Source organism: Thermochaetoides thermophila (assembly GCF_000221225.1).
Source record: "Thermochaetoides thermophila DSM 1495 unplaced genomic scaffold scf7180000011816, whole genome shotgun sequence".
Taxonomy (NCBI): domain Eukaryota; kingdom Fungi; phylum Ascomycota; class Sordariomycetes; order Sordariales; family Chaetomiaceae; genus Thermochaetoides; species Thermochaetoides thermophila.
The window spans coordinates 1,633,687-1,655,406 of record NW_006383032.1 but is presented as its reverse complement, the minus strand read 5'-3'; the positions used below and the strand labels follow the sequence as shown (position 1 = coordinate 1,655,406).

Sequence of the window (21,720 nt, the reverse complement as noted above, 5' to 3'; positions counted from 1 at the left end):
GATGCCGCATGGCGCAGGCAGTCCCCAACCCAGCACTAACCATGTAACTAACCATGATGGTTTGGCTCTCCATCCATGTGCTGCTCACCCATGGCCGGCTGAAACGGCGACTAGCGACCAGCAGGGCTAAGACCGTGCTGGACCACACAAAGCCACACAACGCCGTGCCTTTAATGACAGGGAGCCAACCCAAGCAATCACCACTGTTGGAACCGCTGGGCCAGTGGACCGTCGACGCGACAAATCACTGGCCCATTTTTCTCACTCATCTCGTCGATCTGCCAGGGGCAGCTGTCTGGCGATTCATGCCGCGGGTTTGCGGAACTTTAGATGATGACAGATCCTTTCCCCCTTCTTCCCCCATTTTTTTTTTCATCGCAAGTCGCTTTGTCCACAGATCGTGTTCCGCACCCCTCCCTTATCATTGCTGGCCTGTGCCTCTGTGCATGTGAAGATATCCTATCTACGTATGTCCTATAGGTAACTGCGAACCCGCTGAATAAAGAATATGCATCAAGACCGATCAAGACCGATCAAGATGCTGATGAAGAATGAATGATGGATGGGTGGTGTGGAATCACCGGATGGATGCCCAGAAAAATGATGACTGATGTGATAGCCCCGATGGCACTGATGTCAGCCATGTCCCCAATCAAATTAATCCATGGATGGGAGGGGCTGTCGTCACTCCTCAGACCTTGTCTGGTTGTGGAGCTCTCCTGCTCAAAGTGAACCCTGGCGCCACCATCCCACCATCCCGCATTGCAGTAGTCATGGCTGCTAACCCAGCGCCGGCTGCTGTTTGTTGCCCACCATAATTTCCAGCAGTTTGAAAGTGCACATGCTTGGACCTGAATGAATCTATGTCTGAATGAACAAATGCTTCCAGAAACAATTTTGCAATTCTACATCACATCTCGCTTTCTGGGTTGGATTCAAGGCAAATGTCGCATCATGTTGCAGCCCGCATGGATCCCCATATTCCATTCATCATATCATCATTCTTTCACCAACAATGTTTTTTCACCTTTGACAGCGCCTCTTGCACCAAAGACGTGAATAGCCATTCAGGATTCCCCTGGTAGGTTGAGGGGTTTGTCACTGTCTTATCGATAAGATAGTCCCACATCTTGGGCTCCCCCTCGGGTTAACGTCCAGGAGACAAGCCTTGAGTCCAATCCAGTTTGAATCTGATGTCTCTAAAGTCTTCAACGACAGCAGCTCAACCACATGTCTTAAACTGAATCTGGGTACCACATTTCAGGCACACGATTAGAGGTGTAGCTTGAATACTCCTGCAGCCGCTCCTTCTGGTGCTGTTCCTGGGCCAGATGTAACCCACTGCGTTCCGTCCCTGCATCAAGCCGCAACGGCTTCGTATCAGTCTCGCTTCGTGCTCAAACCAACCTATTCAATTGAGAATTAAATTGCCAAGGTGATGAACCACGGCATGTGGTGAATGAGATGGACAAATGCTACACCGGCAGCCGACTCTGCTGTAGTCTTTACCCTGGCGGGGTGAGCTGCTCTTGTGCTTTGAAAAATCGTGACCAACTCCTCAGCTCGCTCCTTAGTTCGTGTCCTATGACCTCACACAGTCTGGGAATGTTGTGTTAAAGATCCATATACATACATCACTAAACGGAAAAATGTAAACAATGTCTGAGAGGAATGAGAATGGCATGTGAACCAGATTACAGTTACCCCATACTGGCATCATCATCCCAACCTTTTTGCCAGTGCCCTATGGCTCTAGGCACAGTGGTTCCTCTGTGCAACAGCTCCTCAAGTGTCTGACCCACCTGGCTTCTTCTGTGCTCTTCTTCCAAGCGCACACGTCCATGATAATGTCCTGTCCTTGATGAAGAGGAAGCGCGCTTTGGCCTAGAAGCCGAATGTAGCCTATAAGCTGGAGCAATTGACTTATGAACCATGCTCTTCTCAAATATAGCCCTCGAGAAATAATAATGGCCGGCATTGCTGACTTGACAGCAGCTCTTGCTTCTGCTGACAGAAACAGAGTAACACGTGTCGAAGCCATGCGACGAAGCCCGACGACTATCTCATTGTCAACTCTTGGTGCCCTTAGCGCCCTATGGGGCATCTTGTACTTCATGACCTGCTCCGGACGAAACTCTCGGGGGGTTCTGGCAGATGCTTCCTCGGGCATGCTACAGACCCGTCAATCCGACTCAGAGTCCCTCAACTCGACAGGTCTTGCACAGGCGGCTATCAACGGTCTAAATGCACGCTTCTACGAGTCTTCCAATGCGCGCTGGTCGTCTGACGAGCCGTGGTGGATCAGCGGTGTTGCGTTGACCATGGTGATCGAGTACATGCGTAGATCCGGGTCTAAAGAGTACCTAGATCAGGTCGAGGACGTCATCGAGGTGCAGCGCCAGCCGCTGAGCTGGTGGCCCTCCGGCGAGGGCGAGTTCCGCGCCGACGCGACTGATGACACAGGCTGGTGGGCGTTGGCCATGGTGCGCATGTACGATCTGACTGGCAACGAGGACTATCTCAACATCTCAATCAAGGATGAGGCCTATATGCGGCAGTGGTGGACGGATACAGAGTGCGGTGGTGGGCTGTATGTCGACATCCAGGATCTGACATACAAGAACGCGATTGCAAACGAGCTTTATCTCAAGCTGGTCGCGTCCCTGGCCAACAGGGCGCCCAATGCCACCATCTACCTCGATCGGGCACAGCAGGCTTGGACCTGGTTCTTGGGCTCAGGCATGATCAACGGCGTGAATCTCATCAACGACGGTCTTGCTCGCGATTCCAATACAGGCAGTTGTTACAACAACCGTCTACCCGTCTGGACATACAACCAAGGTGTCATTTTGGGCGCTCTTGTCGGTAGGTTTCTCTCCTCTTCTACCCCTATTCCTCACATATGAGTCCACCACTCACCGGGAAACCCTTTGCACAGAGCTCTACCACGCAACCAAGGACGAGTCGTATCTCCTTTCAGCGCAGGCTATCGCCGATGCGGTGCTTTCTCCCTCCAACGGGTTAACCTCCTCCTCGGGTGTGCTCACCGAGACCTGTGAGGGATCCGACAGCTGCAACCAAGACCAACAGGTCTTCAAAGGTGTCTTCGCCCTCAACCTCGCCGAGCTGGGCGACGCGGTGGCTGGTGCGTCTTCTGATCCAGATGCCGGGCAAGACTATCGTGAGTATCTGGACACCAACATGCAGAGCATGTATGCGAACGATCGGTCTGAGATTGTGCCGACGCTTTTTGATTCAAGCACAGGGGATTTGTATGATGTAAGTTGGTCGGGGCCATTCCGCAATGCTACTATGCCAAAGCAGGCGAGTGCTATTGGCTTGTATGTGGCGAATATTTGAAGAACGGGAAGGGGTGAGTGAAAAGCTAGAAATGGAGAAAAATCTTTGGTTAGAATATGAAGCTCCATCTTGCCCCGCTTGTGTTTTGCATTGAGATGTTTGCCAGAATGATTAGAAGCTGGAGAGAAGTTTGTCGGGAAATATCTACAGTATGTTTGATGGAGGGGAGGGGTGGGGGGAAGGGCAGGGGGAATACAATAATATCAATCACCATAATCATCAAGACAGATGACATGGGTTGACTTGCTTATAAAAAGTGTCTTGGAATAATGGTAGAACGAAGAAAAAAAAAACTCTCCTTAGGTAGATTGAATATCTAAGGGAAGAGGGCTGCTCCACCCTTGGACGAGCTAGCTCCATTGTCGTCAGTCATGTGCCTCATCCACCTCTACCTTTCCATATGGCAAACCAAGCATAGAAAACAACGCCCAAGCAAAACTGGGCAATGGATATCAAAGGGCAACAAAAGCTGGCCCGAGAAAAAGTACTGACGAACCTCCCATAGCATCCGCCTTTTGCACCGTTTCTCCATCTTCCTTCGTTCTCCAACTCCACCATGGTAAAGGAAACGCCCCTCTAAACCCATAACCATTCCTCCAGCTCATAACGCCCCTTATTTTTGTATCAACTTCCATGCAAACAGCCTACAGGCTGAATGGCCTGCGGGGATAGCTGACGCCCTCAACCGCAGCGTTGTCCACAAACCAGCTGCACCTCTCCCCTGTACCTTCATTAACCAGCGCACAAGGCAGCCCGTTGCCCTGCTCAAAGATCTCTTTCATAATTTCCTTCTTCCCGCCACCCGTAGCCACAAACGCGATCCTCACAGCATGCTTCACAACAGGCAGGGTGAGAGTAACGCGACGCGGCGGCGGCTTAGGCGAATCCTCAATGGGGGCAACCCAGGCGTCTGACTCACGCAGCAGTGGGTGACCAGGGAATAACGAGCAGGTATGACCATCAGGACCGCAGCCGAGCAGCAAAAGGTCGAAGATAGGCAGCTTGACCGAGTCACGGCTGGCAAAACTCTGAACAAGCGCCTGTTCATAGCGGTCGGCCAGCTCCTGGGTGTCTTCAAGAGCTTCAGGATCGATGGTATGCACTTTGAACGGAGCAACGCCCTCGGGAAGCTTGTCAAGGAGCTCGGCCTTGAGCAAACCATAGTTAGAGTCGGGATGATCGAGGGGCACCGCACGCTCGTCGGCGAAGAAAATCTCCCACTTGTCCCACTTGATCACATCCGTTTCAGAGGAAGGAGGAGCCAGAAGGGCCTGAGCTAGTGTCTTGGGAAGGGAGCCACCCGAGACGGCGACCTTGAAGACGCCATGGCGCTGCAGACCAGCATCCTGGCACGAAATGACATAAGCACGGAGAGCGGCCGCAAGGGCGTCGATGGTAGGGAAGGCGTAGAGGTTGGCCTGTTTTGTCATTTCGGGGAATGGCGGTATTCGCGACTGGACTGCTGAACGTATCCGTCAACGAAGCAATTTGTAGTCCCAGCGTCAGTTCAAGTCCAAATGAGAAGCGAGCCGAGCCGGTCGTTATATCGGTGAGGTTGGAAGAGAAAGGTCCTTAGGTCGTCTTGCGCGCTGGCGGCGATCGCCGTGACAGAATTGATAGGAGTCCGTAGACCGTGGTACGTAAATTGTATGCAGGCTGCGGTGGGGTTAGAATATGGCCTGTGATGAAGCTTGGGCTCGATAGTGGGAGCAAAAGCACGCATACCAGGGTAAGTTTCCTCGAGAGAAGTGCTGCAGGCTTGAGATGACACTGGGCAGCAATGGTCACAAGGCAGAAATTCGGGTCGAGGCGGTGCGGGTCTTGGCCAGTAATTCTGAAGCGGGATTTTGCACTTCAGTTGCCTCGTTTCTCCTTGTTTTGTGGAGGGGGGTTGAAGCTCGCCGGAGAGGAGTTGCCTTGGGATGGGATTTATTGGAGGATTGAGAGATATGGAGGGGCAGTCGCTGCGGAAAGCTGTCTCGGCGTGTGCTACCCCGCTATCGATAACGGGCCCAGCCCCTCTCTTCAGGCACGTACAATACTACTATCTAAGCAGTGATGCAGAGGGGGGGTTTAAGGCAATGGCCATCATGAAGTTGCTATGAAAGTCCGGGGACTTGAAATCGTGTTTTTAAATTTCATTAACACGTCCTCATGTGGTCAAGATAGCTGTGATCGTGGAGAGGGATGGCTTCTGGTGCTTGCTTACCCCTCCAACTTTTCAGTGGGCCTGTAAGATTGTCGCTGGCGTCAAACAGTCCGTACATACGATGGTAATTTACCGACATAGCGCTTGACATTCTGCCGCTGATCAGGAACCACTCTGGAACCTCCCCGCAATCAGATCAACTACCTAGGTAATCGTGATGCTCTTTGTCTCTCCACGGCCCGACAGCGCTTAGACACTATTTGACATTAATGGTTTGCATGCATGATAGGGTTATTAGTTTCCTGCCTCTTGATGTAAAGTCAGGCAAAAAGTTATAGGTGTCCAACTTTGAACAAGGCGTTAGGTTGGGCAACGGGAAGCTCGTGTCCCATCTTCCCAACAGCATGATTCAAAAATGGAAAATGCATCCTTGTTTATTACCTAGGTTGATACCCTAGAGCATTCGAGAAAGCATGCTGTATCCGACTAGGTATCAATTCGCCTATCCAATGCGCCCAGGCACAAATGGTGGGGACAGGCGCAGTGGAAGCTCCGGCCCAGGTGGACCTGGGCGCACCACGCTACCCAGGCAGAGGTCCCATCTTGTCCACGGATCTTGGTTGGTGATGGTGAGCCCGTGTCACACCTTTTCAAGGTTCTCGTCCAGAGTATTTTCAAGATATGTAACCTACCAAGAGACAGTAATCTATATTGTCGATGGTGGTGGCCTGGTGTCTTCTAAGTAAGGTAAGTAGGAGCAGTTTATTCAGGGGCCACATTACGTCATTGGGCTTTGTACCTTTGGGACAGCATCCCCAGGCTTGGCTTGGTGTAGAATCCACAGGTTCTTGCAAACTTTTGGACAATATATCACTGCTGGCTTTTGCAGTAACAACAGCAAATTGTGGTGTCTCGAATCCTGACATTGCGTAGTGATTTCAGGATAGCAGACAGCAGACATACCACAAACGGGACACCCAGCTTCCTGGGTTTAGCTTGTCGAATCCCTCACACAGGTTATCGCTGATGGGGTCCTGGAACACGCGGCGTAAGATCTTTGATGAGCCAATCAAGCCCCGGCCTTCTCCTTGAAACCTGCAGAGGTACCCCTTGCCGATAGCGAAGTCGGCGATTTTCCGGCGCCGATGACTCCCGCCGATTTTGAGCGGCACGACCGCTGTGTCTCTGGACTTTACCAAGGTGATTACCAATTGGAGTTTTCCAGCTATAGCTACATTGATTCATTTCAACAAAAGGAAAGACAAAACCAGCTTACCAAGATGTCGGAACCAAAGTACCTCACAGGCGACATTGCGGCCATCAATGAGTTTATCGATCGATTTGATGTATGTCTTGAACACATCGATCTCAATTCTCTCTAACGCAAGTGCTCACCACACTCTAGGTATTCCTGCTGGACTGTGATGGTAGAGCTTCAAACATCCACAATCAATCCACATGCGGCAAGTATTGACGAGACTGCCCCAGGTGTGATATGGTCCGGCGATCATGTCTTTGAAGGCGTCCCCCAGACCCTTGAGTTTTTGCGCTCAAAAGGTTGGCTGATGTGTCCTTTCTGAATGTGGTGATCAGTCTTTCTGAGCGCTTTATCAGGCAAGAAGATTGTTTTCGTTACCAATAACTCGACCAAGTCTCGGGACCAGTACCTTCAGAAGTTTACCAAGCTGGGCATTCCCTCCAATACGGAAGAGATTTTTGGCTCAGCCTACTCCTCTGCGATTTACATCTCTCGCATACTGAAGCTTCAGCCACCAAAAAACAAGGTTTTTGTGATTGGAGAAGCAGGTATCGAAAACGAGCTGCGCAGCGAGGGCATCCCCTTCATTGGCGGCACCGACCCAGCTTTTCGGAGGGACTTTACGCCTGAGGATTGGCAGGGCATCGCTGACGGCTCTCACTTGGACCCGGACGTCGCAGCTGTTCTTGTAGGGCTCGATTTCCACATCAACTACCTTAAGCTGGCACACGCTCACCAATATTTGCGGCGTGGGGCTCTATTCCTTGCCACCAACGTCGATTCTACTTTCCCCATGAATCACAACTTCTTCCCAGGTGCCGGCTCAATGAGTGCCCCGCTTGCCTTCATGATCGGGCAGCAGCCTCTTGCGCTAGGTAAGCCCAGTCAGGCGATGCTGGATGCTGTGGAGGGCAAGTTTCAGCTTGATCGGGCGCGCACCTGCATGGTGGGCGACCGGCTGAATACAGACATCAAGTTCGGCATTGAGGGGCGTTTGGGTGGCACGCTTGCTGTATTGACGGGTGTCAACAAGAAGGAGGACTGGGAGAAGGCAGATGCGGTCGCTGTCCCAGCTTATTATGCAGATAAGTTGAGCGACTTGCTGGCGGCAAAGCAGTAGCGTGGCGGTTTAAGATAAAGGGAGGGGGAGGTGCGTGGATGATACTCCGAACTCTTCATGGCTCTCTGAGATAGGCCTTACGGCCACGATACCACGTTATGTTGTCAGAGCATAAACCGGGCAGGCTAGAGAAGGCAACCTGGCAGGATAAGAACTATTAATGCTGAATATCATGTCTCATACTTATCAATAGCTGATTGGCGCGTCATGAGCACGGCTGACAGTTTGGAAGTGAGGGGGAGGTCAACGTCCGATGATGCCGGTATGGAGGTTATCCAAGAACCCCCATACTCAACCCTTGAAATTTCAAACGTTACCGTAAATATCAAATTTTTCGTTGCGTATCTGGGAGTGAAAACGATCGCTCACAACGCCAGATGTTCCCTTGGTTTGGAAGAGGTATGCCCGAACCTCAGGCAACAACCTCTAAGCCCTAAGAGAACTCTCTTTCCTAACTCATCGCGAATATTACCTTTGGCGTATAGGCAAGTATTGCTCCAAAAAAAACACTGTAGGTATGTCATGGTTCACCTGATCTTTATTTCGTCCATGCTTTACCAGATGACATGGATCACATCGAGCTGTCTGTTAACAGTCCCATCAACAGATAACTCTAACCAGTTTCGGGGAAATGGTCGAGGAGACTACTGCAGAGCTGCTTAAGCGGCGTCAGGAGTTAACCGATGCCCTGGCAGACGCACCCTATGACCTGATCTTATACTTGGAAAGGGCCATCGTTCACTTTGATCTCGTATACCCCGATCTTGCTGCTGGAGATGCCTATCGTGCTCTCTTACTTACCGATGAAATCCGGGATGAAAACTTCGAATATCATGAGGAGGCGCTCAAGGCCTGTCAGGCATACACTATTAATCCTTGCCCTGGAGTCTTGGACCACAGCTCCCTTATCCAGGACCTTGGACCAGTCACCAATGATGGTGGCGAGCAAGCTTATAACTGGTTGGCGAAACTTGCATCAGTACGGTGTTTCCAGATCCTTTCATCAAGTTTGTTGCGCTGTGGCTGCCTGCAGAGTGCGATGAAGTTTTGTGAACGGGGTTTGGGAGTTGTTCCTCACAACAAGGAGCTCCTCCAAATCAAGAACGATATCGAACAGGCGGCCAGGAAGAGGTTGAAGCTCCAGCCGGGCGACCTTGTTGAGGTAAACAATCTTCCAGACCGTGGTATTGCACGTCGGGAGGTCTACCCATGGAACACCTACGAGCCAGACCGCTTCTCTGAACATTCTCTCTCTTTTCTCAATCAAGAGCTTGCCAAATTTGCCCCCAAATGCGAGGTTCGCGTCTCTGAGCTTCCTGTCTTGCTCAACGGAGGGAGCGGTGCCGCAGCGAACGGTACCGAAGCTATTTTGACCTGCAAGCAACTTGGTATCTTTGCCAAAGAGGATATCGCTCCCGGAGAGATAGTTCTCGATGAGTACTCGGTCTTGACGGCCAACAACCGGCACAAGGAGTCTACCTGTGACTCTTGCGGTACTGAGCTCCCGCCACTCGCTGAAAATTCTAAAGCTGTCAGCTGCCCGGAATGCTACGACACGATCTTTTGTGACGACTTTTGTTACGAACAAGCCCAAACCCAATATCATCCTGCCGTCTGCGACAAGGACGTTGACTCGATCGCTAAAGATCCCGATCCTCAAGACATCGACCAGTCCCTTTACCTCCTTCTGTTGGCCCGACTCCTGGCCATGGCTGAGCACCAAGGCCTCCACCCCCTCGAGGTTAGCTCTGTGAAATATATCTGGGGTGACTTTGTCTCGCCTGCGCAAAACAGTTCCTCAAATCCATCGCAGGCAATCTACCCTCCTTCACAATGGACCCTGCCCTTTTCCTTCCGCTACAATATCGCCACGCCACTCCACATTCTCGAAAAGATGGACATTAACATCTACACGACCCTCTCCCGACACGATATCTGGGTCTTCAACACCGCCTACGCCAAGTTCCGAGGTACTGCCTCGGCGCGCAAGAATCCGCGCGACGGCCGTCCCGACGTGGCTGCTGTGCATCCCTTCTGGTGCCTGGCAAACCACGACTGTGATCCCAACGTAACCTGGGAATGGGGAGGCCGCATGGTGCTGTGGGCACGGAAGACGAGGGTTGTGGGAGGGAAGGAGGGCGGCATCAAGAAGGGAGAGGAGGTGTTGAATCATTACTGTGACGTGGACTTGCCGGTGCAGCAAAGACGGGAGTGGGCTTCTGGCAGCTTGGGTGGGTGGTGTATGTGTCGGAGGTGTAGGGAAGAGGCTGCTGAACAAGCAACAAAGAAGGCTGAGTCAGAGAAGAAATAGTGTGTGGCATATGTGAAGCATAGACTGAGAGTACATTTTTTGCATCTACAGTCCAAAATCGAGTATGTTCTGCAAAGTGTATATGAAATACCGGATCGTTCCAGCAGCCACAGGACAGCATTAGAAAATAAGGAATCTGGAAAGAAATGGGCAAGATATAGGAAAGGTTCTCCTCCGGACCTTTTTGTTTTAACTTCTACCTACCCATCTGTTGCTTCTCCGCTCAAGATAACATCGATGCTGACAAGAAGCACCCAGAAAACTAATTAGCCCGTCAGCAACAGAGCTTTCCAGCTGAACATGCCTGAGTTTTGATTGCTATGAGCCCACGATGCATCTAGTAACCATGGCCCTCAAATCTTGACAATAAACAAGACAACCCCCGGGAGGTACTTGACATGACAGAATATAGAAATAATCAGCCCGATTTTGCAAAGGACAAAAGTTTCAGAGAGGATGTGAAAATATACCGTACCTTTTATGAGGTTTTGTAATCACTCAACATATGCTGAGTTGCAGTTATGCCGTGCCACTCCACTAGGGTGCACCATGTTACTCAAGAGCACTTCAAGTGGATGTCCATGCCCAGGCACTGCATCATCCGCGCCATCATGGTGTTCCCCCTACCTCTCTGTAAACCCACACCAATCATCAGGAGCATAACCCTAGAAATGACCAGACCACATTATTCAGTCAGGCGAGTATGGCCAAACCCGATGTGAAAGCATCAAAGATAGAGCACCAAATGAAGGAGTTAAGGAGCCAGGTATAGAAACGCATTATGACTTGAAGCTGCTGAAAGCGTTCTCCAAGTCGAGCACTTGATTGTATTTGTTTTGTTGATCGTCTTTCCTACTCCTATAAGGGATGTGGAGAGAAGAGCAACAATAAACAAGAAACGGGGGGTATATACAGCATTACTTAAAGCCGACTGTCATTTTCATGCAACCGCCCTTCCTCCCGAGTACACAAAATTGCATAAAAAGTCACAGGGAGTGAGGAATAAACATATTGAAGTGACATAACATGAATGCAAGACGTGCAGCAGGCAAGATGATTGATGAAGGGGATGTGGAGAAAAGTAGCGGTGTCGAAACAATAAGCAAACACCACCATTATCCGACCGACAGAAGTAAGATGTGGACAATAAAGAGAAGCACCTAGGGGCTGATCCAAAAGGCGGTGCATGCCCAAGGTAAGCCGAGGTCGCACGGCTCGTTTTATGTTTTTTTTTTTTTTTTGGAGTGTTCTCTTCATGTCCTATGGGAGAGATTTTCATTGTTTAGAATCTTTTCCTCTTTCTCTTCCACACCATCACCATTCCATCCCTAAATTGTTTTTTCTGATGTCCACCTGTACATCAAATAAGGTATTACAAAAGTAGTATATAAGGAGAACTAGTAAACCAACACGCAAAAAAGGGGGGTTGATTGTCGGTAATTGATGAGAGGGGTTGAATGAAGATAGCTGATGGATACGAGCCTGCATGACTCATCCACATCCGGACCTAAAATCAAAAAGTCATCTTGGGAGATAGCGGTCGATACTAATCCGTTGCGGCCTTGAGAGAAGTGAGATGGTCGATATCTGCAAGGTCGAGCCGATATCAAACTGATCGAACTCTTCGATTGCAGGACCGGGGGGGAGGGGGAGATATGCCGATACTTCCAGTCATCTGCATCGCGAGATCAAGAGAGCTCGAGTCGAAGGGGGCGCTGCAAGGTCTTTGTCATGAAGCTGCGAATGAAACAGTCATGAGCCCTGGTGGCGACCGATTCCCAAACAAATGAGTTTTGGAAGTCCCATCGTATTGCTCCTTAAGCCTCATACTCCGTCGGCTTGCTCATCCAAACCCCGATACATTTATCCCTAAAGCACCTGGCCAGCAGAATCCGACAAACCAAACCCCAAAGCAGATAAAACCTCTCCCAAAGTAAACCATATCAGCGGCCCAAGGTAGTATGGTTGTATGAATGCGTTCATTATGTGCCAAACCGTCCCAAAGTTCCTTCCTGCAATAACCCAAATTCCCGCCCACCCAACCAACCAATCCACATCCGACAATGAAAGTGCGTTTGTTTTCAGCGATAAAAAGTGGCGCTAAGTGTCAATCAACCAATGTTCCGACCGACCGCAACCCCTTGTTGAAAAGAGCAGAAAACGCCGAGCCATGCAGAGAGGAAGTGGAGAGTAGCCGTTCAAAACCCGAGAGAAGAACACGAATTACATTGACCTGAGGCGGAGAAGCGCATCAACCGCCTCGCGTTCCTGCGCCTCCGAAGCGGTCATGGCAGACAGAGGCGAGTTGTTGCGCATGGTAGTGTTGTTGAAGGCAGCAAGATTGACACCGCTAGGCAGCTCTGGCGGGCGAGCCATGCCTGTCGAGAAGGAGCGGATGCCGGAGGGGTGCAAACCGTCGCTGTAGAGCGTGCTGAAGGGGGATTGACCCATGGAACGGGCGTTGTACGACTCGGCACGCAATGCGGCCGCGCCGATGGCAGCCCAATCCTCCTCATCCGTGGCATCCTCCGGGTCATCGTTGCGGCGGCAACGCGGGTCATCACAGTCATCAGGAGCCTCAGAACACGAGGCCGAGCCAGATTCATCGTCATCGTCGAGCGACATCTTGTCAGCCTCGTAGTCCATGGGGTCCATGAAGCGGTCCCGCTCGTCGTGAGAAAAAGCGACTGACGAGCGACCGCCCACGCTCGATCCCAGAGTCGCACCCAGTCGTGATCGGTAATCATTAAGATACGAACCGGATGCCCGGATGATGGGAATGCTTGCAGGATGGCCGACACCAGGAGATGTCCGGCTAGCCGAGGGAGAGTCGCCGCGTGCCGGCTGACCCCGGCGCTTCGCATCCCAGCGGCCCCAGCCAACCTTGATAAATTCCACATCACCATCCACTCCACCGCCTTCGCCATTGCTTCCTTTACCCTCCAACGCCGCCACAACCAACCTGCGCGCCTTTGCTGGCGGAATGCTAGCGAATCCAGGTACCGAAGTTGTTAGGTAACCCATAAGATGCCGGATGGGGAGGGGCCCATGATTCAGCAAAATCTCGGAAAGATGGTACTTGGCGAGCATGGCGGGGGTGATGGTGCCAGCAGGGTCACAGGGGGGAGAGTCATGGCGGTCATCGGGAGCATCATGGAGATCAAGGTCCGAGTCTATCGAACCCAGACGCGCGCGCTGCAGTTGGGCCTTCAGCCCGTGAGGAGGGAGAGAGGGCGAGATGGAGTTCGGCGGGGTCGGCAGAGTCGACAGGCTGTGGTTTGTTGTCACAGGGACGCTCCTAGCGGCCGCTACAGCAGTTAAGTTGTCTCGGCCGGCACTGGAGGTCGCCGCGATATCGCGAACAGCAGATGCCACAGTTGCCATATTGACAGTTGGGGGAGTTGACCTGCTTCGAGACGGATCTGTGGAAGAACGCGACCGTGTGTTAGCTCCAGTCGATGTTGTTGCCGTCGCGGATCGAGAGGAAGAGCAGGACACGGCACAGAGTGCCAAGGCTGACGAGGAACAGCGCTGGACGCGAGAGCTGCGCAAAGCTCCCATATTTGATGCCGCCTAGAGGGGAACGACACAGCCGACTGGCCAGCAAGTCGCAAGCAGGCCAGATTTCGGGGGAGGAGGCCGCTGAGAGAAAGCAGGCCGCCGATTCGCAGAAGCGGACAGACGAGGGGCTAGCTGCTGAAGTGCTCCTCGTCTGCTGGGAGGAAGGACAGGGCAGAAAGGCAGAAGGGCAAAGAGAAAAAAAAAATAAGCAGAGCCGAGCAACACACTCACTATGTAGCTTAGTGTTCAAAGGCAACGAGAGGTTCTCGAATGTCCAAGCAGAGGATCAACTACTTAAAACACCGCTTCTGGCCGAGGGAGCAGGGTCGGGGGTGCTGCTGGGTCGGGCAAAAGCTGCGGTCAAGGCAGGCAAAATGGCAGAGCTGTTGCGATGATCCGCTGTGACAGGTCTACAAGAGAAGAAGCTCTCGTTGTAGGAAGACGTGTGGAAAGAAAAGTGGTCGTGTGGGATTTGCTTTGAGGAATCAAAAAGAAGGAGAAGGAGGGCAGGTGGAAGGCCGGCAGCCGGGCCCTGGATGGTAATAAACTCCCGGTCCGCCGCCCTTCCATCCTCCATTGTGAGTGATGGGTGTGTGAGATTGTGAGTCCAAGTCCATCCAGGTCCAGTCACCTCTCAGCCCAGCCCCGGCCCTGGCGCCAGTGCGTGTGCCTGGCCCTGTGGCCTAGACACCGTCATGGCCTTCAGTGGCCCGCCATCCACCAGCATGGCCCCCCAATGGCTCCAGCGCCTACAATGATTCCAGCAACCCGCATCCGGGGAAAGTGTGCCTTTGCTCGGTCTGCCAATGTACCGGGTCCAGCGAGGTACACGTTGATACCGCCCCGCACAGGGCAGGTACCTAGCCTGCAACCGGGCTCACCGCGGTTGCACAATTCCCCACTTGTGCTGGCCACATTCCGATGCGGTCAGCCCTTCCTGCCGGTACATCTTTGACACGCCAGCAACTGTCGCCCAAAAGGGCCAAAGGCATGACAAGGATGAGCACAGGGGTTGAAAAAGGATCGAAAATTCGGCCAGTGTTCGCTATCCTTCGCTGTGTGTCCGGTGCCAGCAGCAGCCGGCCAGACTGCCATACCACACAAAGAATGGTGTGGGCCTCTGCAGGCACAGAAAGCAGAAATCCGCCGTTTTGCCCAAAGTGCTTCCTTCTCCCAGGCCGCTCTTCTCTCAGCTTCTTTGTTGTTGTTGTTGGGTTTCAGGTTGTGGCCATTGCCATTCCCAAGTCTTAGCGTCAGCGCTGCCATCAGCACCAGCGGCGTTGTGCTGACAGGTAGCTTGGTTTTCTGGAAGGATCGCTGATCCCTTTGCTTCCCTCCACCAACTACCTAATGAAAATGATCAATTAGCACAAAAACATTTCGCCCACAAAACCTAAATGTCATTAGGGTTTGGGCAAAAACGAAGCACAAAAGCGCTCATCGATCCCTGATTTTTCAATCGATGTGTGCGGATCCCCTGATGACGATGATCTGTGGAGCTCTGAATCCTAGGCACAGTGCAAGGTTCCATCGCCATTGGATCACCCAACATGCTGTCACCATCCCGCACCTTTCAATCCCCCAACACCCCGGAAAGGTTCCATGGATATCATGTGCCTCAGCAGTTATTCATTTGCTGCCATCATGAATTCCCTCAAACGTGGTATTTGCTGAGCATGCTGCCATATCACTGTTAATGATAACTGGAGTGTCACCATTTCGACCTCTGTTGTCCTGCGGGCGCTAGCTGCTAGAAAGAAGCAGATATTCCCAGAAAAGTATGATACTACACTATGCCATGCGCCATGATACAATTAATGGCCCGATTCAGCAATCGTTGTGTCTCCGTCTGTACTTGCATCTGATAAGATACGGGTCCCCCAAAGCACACATTTCCGCCGCTTCCATAACGGACAGAGAGACAGGAACAGTGATAACGGGCCCTTTCGCTCGTCAGTGTCTGTGCCATCGTATCACCCGCTCCTCCCTGGCCATTCTGATCTGGAAGGCCGGGAACTGGGGAACCTAGGGACCAGACTTGACTCGCACACAGCTTGCCTTGTCGTGCTCTGCCCTGCAAAGTCCCAACAGGCTATTGAAAAACGTAAAGTGTGGCCGTTGGTCTCATCTAGTCATACCTGTCGCTATCATTCATCGAGGGTGCCGAATATTCCCGCAGAACAAACACACGGGGGCTCTAGCAAGTTTTGAGGCCTTAGCATCGCTCCGTGGGATGATCCGATTGGGTTACTTACATTTCTTAGCAAAGAGTTCAGCTGACCTTTTAACCCCTCTGAGATCTCTCTTTTCGAAACTACAAGTTACGAAATCAGACCTTTCATTTCCCCAAAATTATGAGCATTAAGAGGGCTTAGCCCACATGGGGTCCAAACTTGCGTTGTCGCTCTAATCATTGCCACTACCAGTCCACCAAAAGGGCCAAAAGGGATCGAGAGCTTTCCCCACGTTTTTGGGAAGATCTGCAACGCGGTCAATTTCCCAACCTTCAACTTGGAACAACCTCGGAGAGACATCAGGAAGGACTGGATCCCATGATCAGAGAATCCACTCCACCAGAGCCCCGAGGCAGATCCGGCCCCGACTCCAAATCCGTGAACCTACCGCTGTAACAGTGGAGCCTTCGTCACTCGACTTCCCACAAGTTCAGAGCTCCCGATTCTCCACACCGGGAGCGGCGGGAGGGCGGGCGGTGGCTTGTTTATCTCTCGCCGTGCGGGGAAGTCCCCTCCCACAACGCAAGCCCCGTTGTCGCCCGAAGCCACAGAAGGGACCAGCAAAACTGCCTTCTCCTCCGACGCTCACTACCCCGAGCTTGTTCCGTCCACAGCAGCAGGCTCTTGCATCACGGTCCCAAACGAGTGGTTGGAAATATGCTGCCGCTGCACGCTCTGCAACTGCTGCAGCTTCCTCGTCCTGCCCTCCGCTGCACCACGATTCGCAGCTTTTGGTGGCCAAGGAGACAGTGCATCCGGTTCTCGGAAAGGAGATAGCAGCCACTATGCAGTGCGTTACAGTAGGGATACCCCTCACAGGGCTGTGGCAGTCCACATGCACCGCCAACTGAATGATAATCCCGCTCTGCCGCGGGGATTGCCAGCCCTTTTTATCCTTTTTGTCAATTGCGTTTTGTCTCGGCAGTGGGGGCCTTCTTCAACAAGTAGGTACAGCAAGCACTTACGCGAAACATGGTGTTGACGCGTTTCGTTTCACGTGTCTCGCCGCATGGCGCTCAACTTAACCGGCAGATGCAGGGCACGAGAGGTGAGTCAAACCCAGAGTTGCGACCTGTTTGTATGGTCGCAAGTCGCTTGCTTTCACTGGTGATGGAAGACGTATTCTCTGCATGCCTATCATTCCCTTTAGCATGATATTTAAGCGGACAAAAAAAAGGACAGCCGATTGAATGAGACGTTTAGATCACGTACCGATTTGAGAGTACCGAGTTCCTCTTGCGATTGGTTATAGACCTGTCGGTACTGCGAAACGCTTTCTTGCAATACTTCTTGTTTTGTGACTCGACCATCGCAGATTGCCTTCATTTTGAGCTCCATCTCTTTCCGTAAAAACGGCTTCCCGAGACTTGTGTCAAAGTGCATCCGATCAAACCCTTCTATCAAAGCGACCCCGAGGCTGGTTGGGATAAACTCACGAATTGCCCCTCGTGAACCCCGGCCGGAACCTCCCCCACGCCCACCCCGGCCGCCCCCACGACTACCTCGTCTCCGCTGTCCTCCTCGACCACCTCTTGTCGCGGGAGACCCATCGTCCTCATCATCTTCTGCCTGAGTTGCGCCGCGATTACCACGTTCCACGGTCCTAGCATACTGGCGTTCCTGGATCTTTTCAATATGCTCAGCCATGGTTGCGTCGGTGCCGATTCCGTTGGCGTCCATGAGGGCGATGAGGTCTGCTTCTGTAAGGTAGTTGGGAGGACTCGTCTTTCCTTCCGTAACCATTGCTTCTGTGGGCTCGAACCGTTCCCCTTCAGTGAATTTCGGCAGTTGAACCGTGCCAGTCCAGTTTTCGTAAGGGTAAACATCGAGGTAATTGCGTTCCTTCACAATGACGCCATGGGCGGTAAACGTCTCCTCCCCATAGAGAATTTCGATGTCAGTTGCTGCTCCTTTAGCGTCTTCGGAGCAACAAGCGAGGAACCGCCGGGTAACGAGCTCGTAGATCCGCTTCTCTTGATCATCCAGGACCGAGGGCGAGGCATATGTAATGGGGTGAATGGGCGGATGGGCCTTGTCGTCGTGCTTGCCTTGACGGGGTTGCTGGAAACCACCATCAAGAAGATGCTGTGCGAACTGTCCCCATCTCTGGTCCTGTGTCTGCTTTCTGACAAGCGCTTTGAGATCCATTCCCTTATCAAAGCGGTCGGTTTCGGTACGAGGGTAGCTGATGAAGCCCTTGTTGTATAACTTTTCTGCTACCGTCATGGCCTGCTGACCTGTCATGCCCAGGAACCTAGTAGCCATTTTTTGCAGCTCAACTGTCGTGAGTGGTAAAGGCTTCCACTTTTTCGTTTCTTTTTCCTTAACCTTCATGACCTTGGCGAACTTCGCGGTTAGACATCGTTCATAGAAGATAATCACCGTCATGCGGTCGAATAACCGATGTCTAGCCCAATTAAAGTTAACCTTGATACCATCCCTTTCATGCATCACCTTGATGCTCCAAAAGGGCTCTGGTATGAAGTTCTTGACCCGGAAGTAACGGTCGACAACAAAACCCAGGGTTGGGAATTGACACGACCCTTTTCCCGTGTTAGAAAGCAACGAGTAAGGGGAAAAAAAATGAGATACAGGAGCCTACCGTAACTGATGGTGAGTTGGGACATAGGTCCCCCTAAAGTACGGAGGTTCAAAGTCAAAAACCGAGTGAAGGCATATCCGATTCTTAGGTCCAATTCTATGCGGGCAGCTACTGCGTCAACCTGCCTCTCATCCAGACAAACCAGTCGCCGGGCAGCTTGTAAGATGTGGCTAGCCAGGTGTTAGCGTGTCCAGAATGGAAATTCCAGTCAACTTACGCTCTTTCGACGTTGCTAAACCGAGCTCTCTTGACCTCGATGTACCGGTTGCCTTTCTTGGCCGCATCGCGAATTTCGCTACCGATGTGCTCTCCTTCGCGATCACAATCGGTCCAGATGATGAGAAGATTGGAGGACCTAGCTAGATCCTCGATGTTTTTGGCGATGTTTTTGTTATCCTTTCCGATAGGACGATCAGCAAACAGTAACATGTGGAGCTAATGCTGGTATCGCATAGGTAGGTACCTTTGGGATGACCGTATACACTGGCGCATCGAAGAGACGCTCGGGGGGAGGATATTCCCATCTGTTGTAGTCTGAGGGAAACTCAAGAGTAGTGAGATGGCCTTTCACAGCCGTCATCGTAACCGAGCATCGGCCCCATGGGGGGCCAAAGTCAAAGTCGAACGAATAGTTCTTGATATGGGCATCCCGAGTGCTTGCCTGACCGGAAGTCAGCTAGCTGTTATGCACCTTGACGGTGGTCGGGAGAGCTAGAAAAGAGCACCCACTGATTGGTACCGTCCGCCCGACAGATGCGTTGCAACCGCTTTAGCGATGGACGGCTTTTCAGCCACACAGAGAACACGCGTCATGTCTCCAAATAGGCTCCTTCAAGCAAGTTTCAGAAAAGCAAAATACGGATTAACTATCCACGGTGGACTTCCAGATCGGCCGTCAAAAAGGAAACAGCCTGAAATTGAAGATGCGGTGACTGGGCAGCTTGCTGGCGTTGTTTCGGTCAGACTTGGATGTTTTGCCAGTGTTTCTGCTTCCTGGGGCTTGCAAACATTCAATTTACCTCAATTGCTTGTTGATTTCGGAAAGAAAAAAAATCAAGGAGCAGTCGAGAGATTCCAAGTCAGAAGAGTCCCGGGATGGCGAGGCGCGTTAAGAGGCAAACTCGAAGTACAAATTCAGCGGACAAAACTGCTTGCTTGTTTGCCTGCGCCTTCCTGAATCGGAATTCTACAGATGTGCACTGATTTTTAGTGTGATGAGTGACACGCCATCATGAAGCACACAAATAATGATGAAAGCCTCACACCCCATCACAGCCGTTGTTGATAGCTACAGACGCGTGGTAGTCGCTGATGACACCGCGTTCTGGGTGGACGTTTTGTCTTGAGAAAGGTTCAATTTGGGATTATCGAGTAAACACACTGCACAATTACCGAGGGCTTCACCTCAATGCTGATATTTGCATAAGTATGCAATTAAAAACATTGGTTCTTGCGTGCCAAGACTCTCTGTGATGAGTTTGCCTTAACTGCAACCATCAACGGACAGAAGACCCACGAGCTCATGACGCCATGAGCATTAAAAGCGTCAACAGGTCCAACACACTTCGCTTTCTTAGCAATTGATGTGGAAATCGACTTCCATCTAGTAACATCGCGTATACCTAGCAAATATGGCACTCCCAGTCCTTGACGCGTTGGAGGATTGTGCCGATTTCTCCAAAACCGTGACCCCCTACATTCATCAGCTTTATGCACTCCCGGGCAGACTTCTTGGAGCTATCACAGGCAATGATAGCCTTCTGAAAGCTTACACAGAAACGAACCCTCTTGTGTCTGGATTCGCTCTATCTCTCGCACTCGGCGTCGTGTTCCTTGTGGTGTCGGAGATAAACCGCAACTACTCGCAAGTAGACCGCTGCTGGAGCATCTTGCCGACACTGTATATTGCCCATTTTAGGCTTTGGGCGGGTTTATTTGGTCTGCCTACTGGGCGTATTGATTTAGCTCTTCTTTTCAGTGCCATTTGGAGTGTGAGTTGTACCCAGCTACATGCGTATTCACATGGTATTGTGATGAGGTACAGGTACATTGCTAACGAGCTTCTCTCACTTTGCAGATACGCTTGACATATAACTACTGGAGAAAGGGCGGTTACAGTGTGGGACATGAAGACTACAGATGGTAACACTGCCCCCCTCTGCATGAACTCTTAGCCCTTCTCTGAATTGTGCTGACTTCTTACAAGGGCGATCATTCGGGGCAAGATCTCGAAGCTTGCGTTTCACATCTTTAACCTGACCTTCATTTCGTTCATGCAAAGCATTCTTCTCTTCCTGATTTCATCTCCTGTTTATGTGCTTTTGTTGGCCTCTACAATCGAGCCTGAGGTCAGCACCGCTGACGTCGCAGCCCTTATCATCGAGCTCGTCTTGATTCTCATCGAAAGCATCGCAGACCAGCAGCAATGGAGTAAGAATTGACGCTTACTGAATGTGTGGGGCTATGTTCTGCTGACAAACTCGTTAAACAGACTACCAGTCAGCAAAGAAGAAATATAAGGACTCTGGTGAAGTTCCACGTGGCTTCCGGAAGACCGACTTGGACCGGGGATTCATCACCTCTGGACTGTGGGGTTACAGCCGTCACCCCAACTTCGCTGCTGAGCAGACAATTTGGTTTGTTCTCTATCAGTGGAGTTGTTGGGCAGCTAGGACGCTGTTCAGTTGGGCCGGTGCAGGAGCAACCTTCCTCATTATGCTTTTCCAGGGCTCGACGTGGTTTACGGAGTATATCACGTCGGGCAAGTATCCGGAGTATTACGATTACCAACAAGCAGTTGGAATGTTTGTGCCAAAGAGCATCTTTTCGTATGAAAAGCCAGTCCGGAGGCCCAAGATTATCCGCACCAGTGAGCTGGCACAAAAGAAAAGCCAAGTCCAGAAGCAGAAACAGAAATGAAGATGGTGAGCGTTGGCAGAGACCGAGAGGATTGTTTGGAACTCTGAATGTGTTCTCATTTTGCAGGCTCGCGGTGAAGGTAGGGGAAAGGGGGGGGTGTAGGAAGACCCAACTGTAACCTCAGACAGACAAGTACAGTTGGCGAAGAGACTGAGTGAGCGGTGGGACTGGGCAGCCATGACTTGAATGCCTAGCAGGTAGTTCAG

The 21,720-nt window shown here is 51.6% G+C and overlaps 8 protein-coding genes across 8 annotated transcripts; 4 read left to right on the top strand and 4 right to left on the bottom strand.

Annotated features, from left to right (window-relative positions):
* Positions 1-1,967: 1,967 nt before the first annotated feature.
* CTHT_0025410 (uncharacterized protein) lies at positions 1,968-3,360 on the top strand (the record flags this gene model as incomplete). Its single annotated transcript, XM_006692938.1, has 2 exons — positions 1,968-2,865; positions 2,939-3,360. The coding sequence occupies 2 exons, from the start codon at positions 1,968-1,970 to the stop codon at positions 3,358-3,360; spliced, it is 1,320 nt and encodes a 439-aa protein (XP_006693001.1).
* Positions 3,361-4,004: 644 nt separating this feature from the next.
* CTHT_0025400 (6-phosphogluconolactonase-like protein) lies at positions 4,005-4,790 on the bottom strand (the record flags this gene model as incomplete). Its single annotated transcript, XM_006692937.1, has 1 exon — positions 4,005-4,790. The coding sequence occupies one exon, from the start codon at positions 4,788-4,790 to the stop codon at positions 4,005-4,007; it is 786 nt and encodes a 261-aa protein (XP_006693000.1).
* A 1,999-nt stretch (positions 4,791-6,789) lies between these two features.
* On the top strand, positions 6,790-7,887 carry CTHT_0025390 (4-nitrophenylphosphatase-like protein; the record flags this gene model as incomplete). Its single annotated transcript, XM_006692936.1, has 2 exons — positions 6,790-6,859; positions 7,124-7,887. 2 exons carry the CDS (start codon positions 6,790-6,792, stop codon positions 7,885-7,887), a joined length of 834 nt encoding a protein of 277 aa, XP_006692999.1.
* A 631-nt stretch (positions 7,888-8,518) lies between these two features.
* On the top strand, positions 8,519-10,198 carry CTHT_0025380 (uncharacterized protein; the record flags this gene model as incomplete). Its single annotated transcript, XM_006692935.1, has 1 exon — positions 8,519-10,198. One exon carries the CDS (start codon positions 8,519-8,521, stop codon positions 10,196-10,198), a length of 1,680 nt encoding a protein of 559 aa, XP_006692998.1.
* Positions 10,199-12,421: 2,223 nt separating this feature from the next.
* CTHT_0025370 (uncharacterized protein) lies at positions 12,422-13,582 on the bottom strand (the record flags this gene model as incomplete). Its single annotated transcript, XM_006692934.1, has 1 exon — positions 12,422-13,582. The coding sequence occupies one exon, from the start codon at positions 13,580-13,582 to the stop codon at positions 12,422-12,424; it is 1,161 nt and encodes a 386-aa protein (XP_006692997.1).
* A 61-nt stretch (positions 13,583-13,643) lies between these two features.
* On the bottom strand, positions 13,644-14,336 carry CTHT_0025360 (uncharacterized protein; the record flags this gene model as incomplete). Its single annotated transcript, XM_006692933.1, has 2 exons — positions 13,644-13,771; positions 14,054-14,336. 2 exons carry the CDS (start codon positions 14,334-14,336, stop codon positions 13,644-13,646), a joined length of 411 nt encoding a protein of 136 aa, XP_006692996.1.
* A 2,245-nt stretch (positions 14,337-16,581) lies between these two features.
* On the bottom strand, positions 16,582-19,408 carry CTHT_0025350 (DNA topoisomerase-like protein; the record flags this gene model as incomplete). Its single annotated transcript, XM_006692932.1, has 6 exons — positions 16,582-16,721; positions 17,430-18,536; positions 18,596-18,765; positions 18,813-18,991; positions 19,059-19,256; positions 19,325-19,408. The coding sequence occupies 6 exons, from the start codon at positions 19,406-19,408 to the stop codon at positions 16,582-16,584; spliced, it is 1,878 nt and encodes a 625-aa protein (XP_006692995.1).
* A 1,197-nt stretch (positions 19,409-20,605) lies between these two features.
* Positions 20,606-21,514, top strand: CTHT_0025340 (uncharacterized protein; the record flags this gene model as incomplete). The annotated part of the gene is made up of 4 exons (XM_006692931.1): positions 20,606-20,620; positions 20,673-20,737; positions 20,802-21,025; positions 21,087-21,514. The coding sequence occupies 4 exons, from the start codon at positions 20,606-20,608 to the stop codon at positions 21,512-21,514; spliced, it is 732 nt and encodes a 243-aa protein (XP_006692994.1).
* Positions 21,515-21,720: the final 206 nt, after the last annotated feature.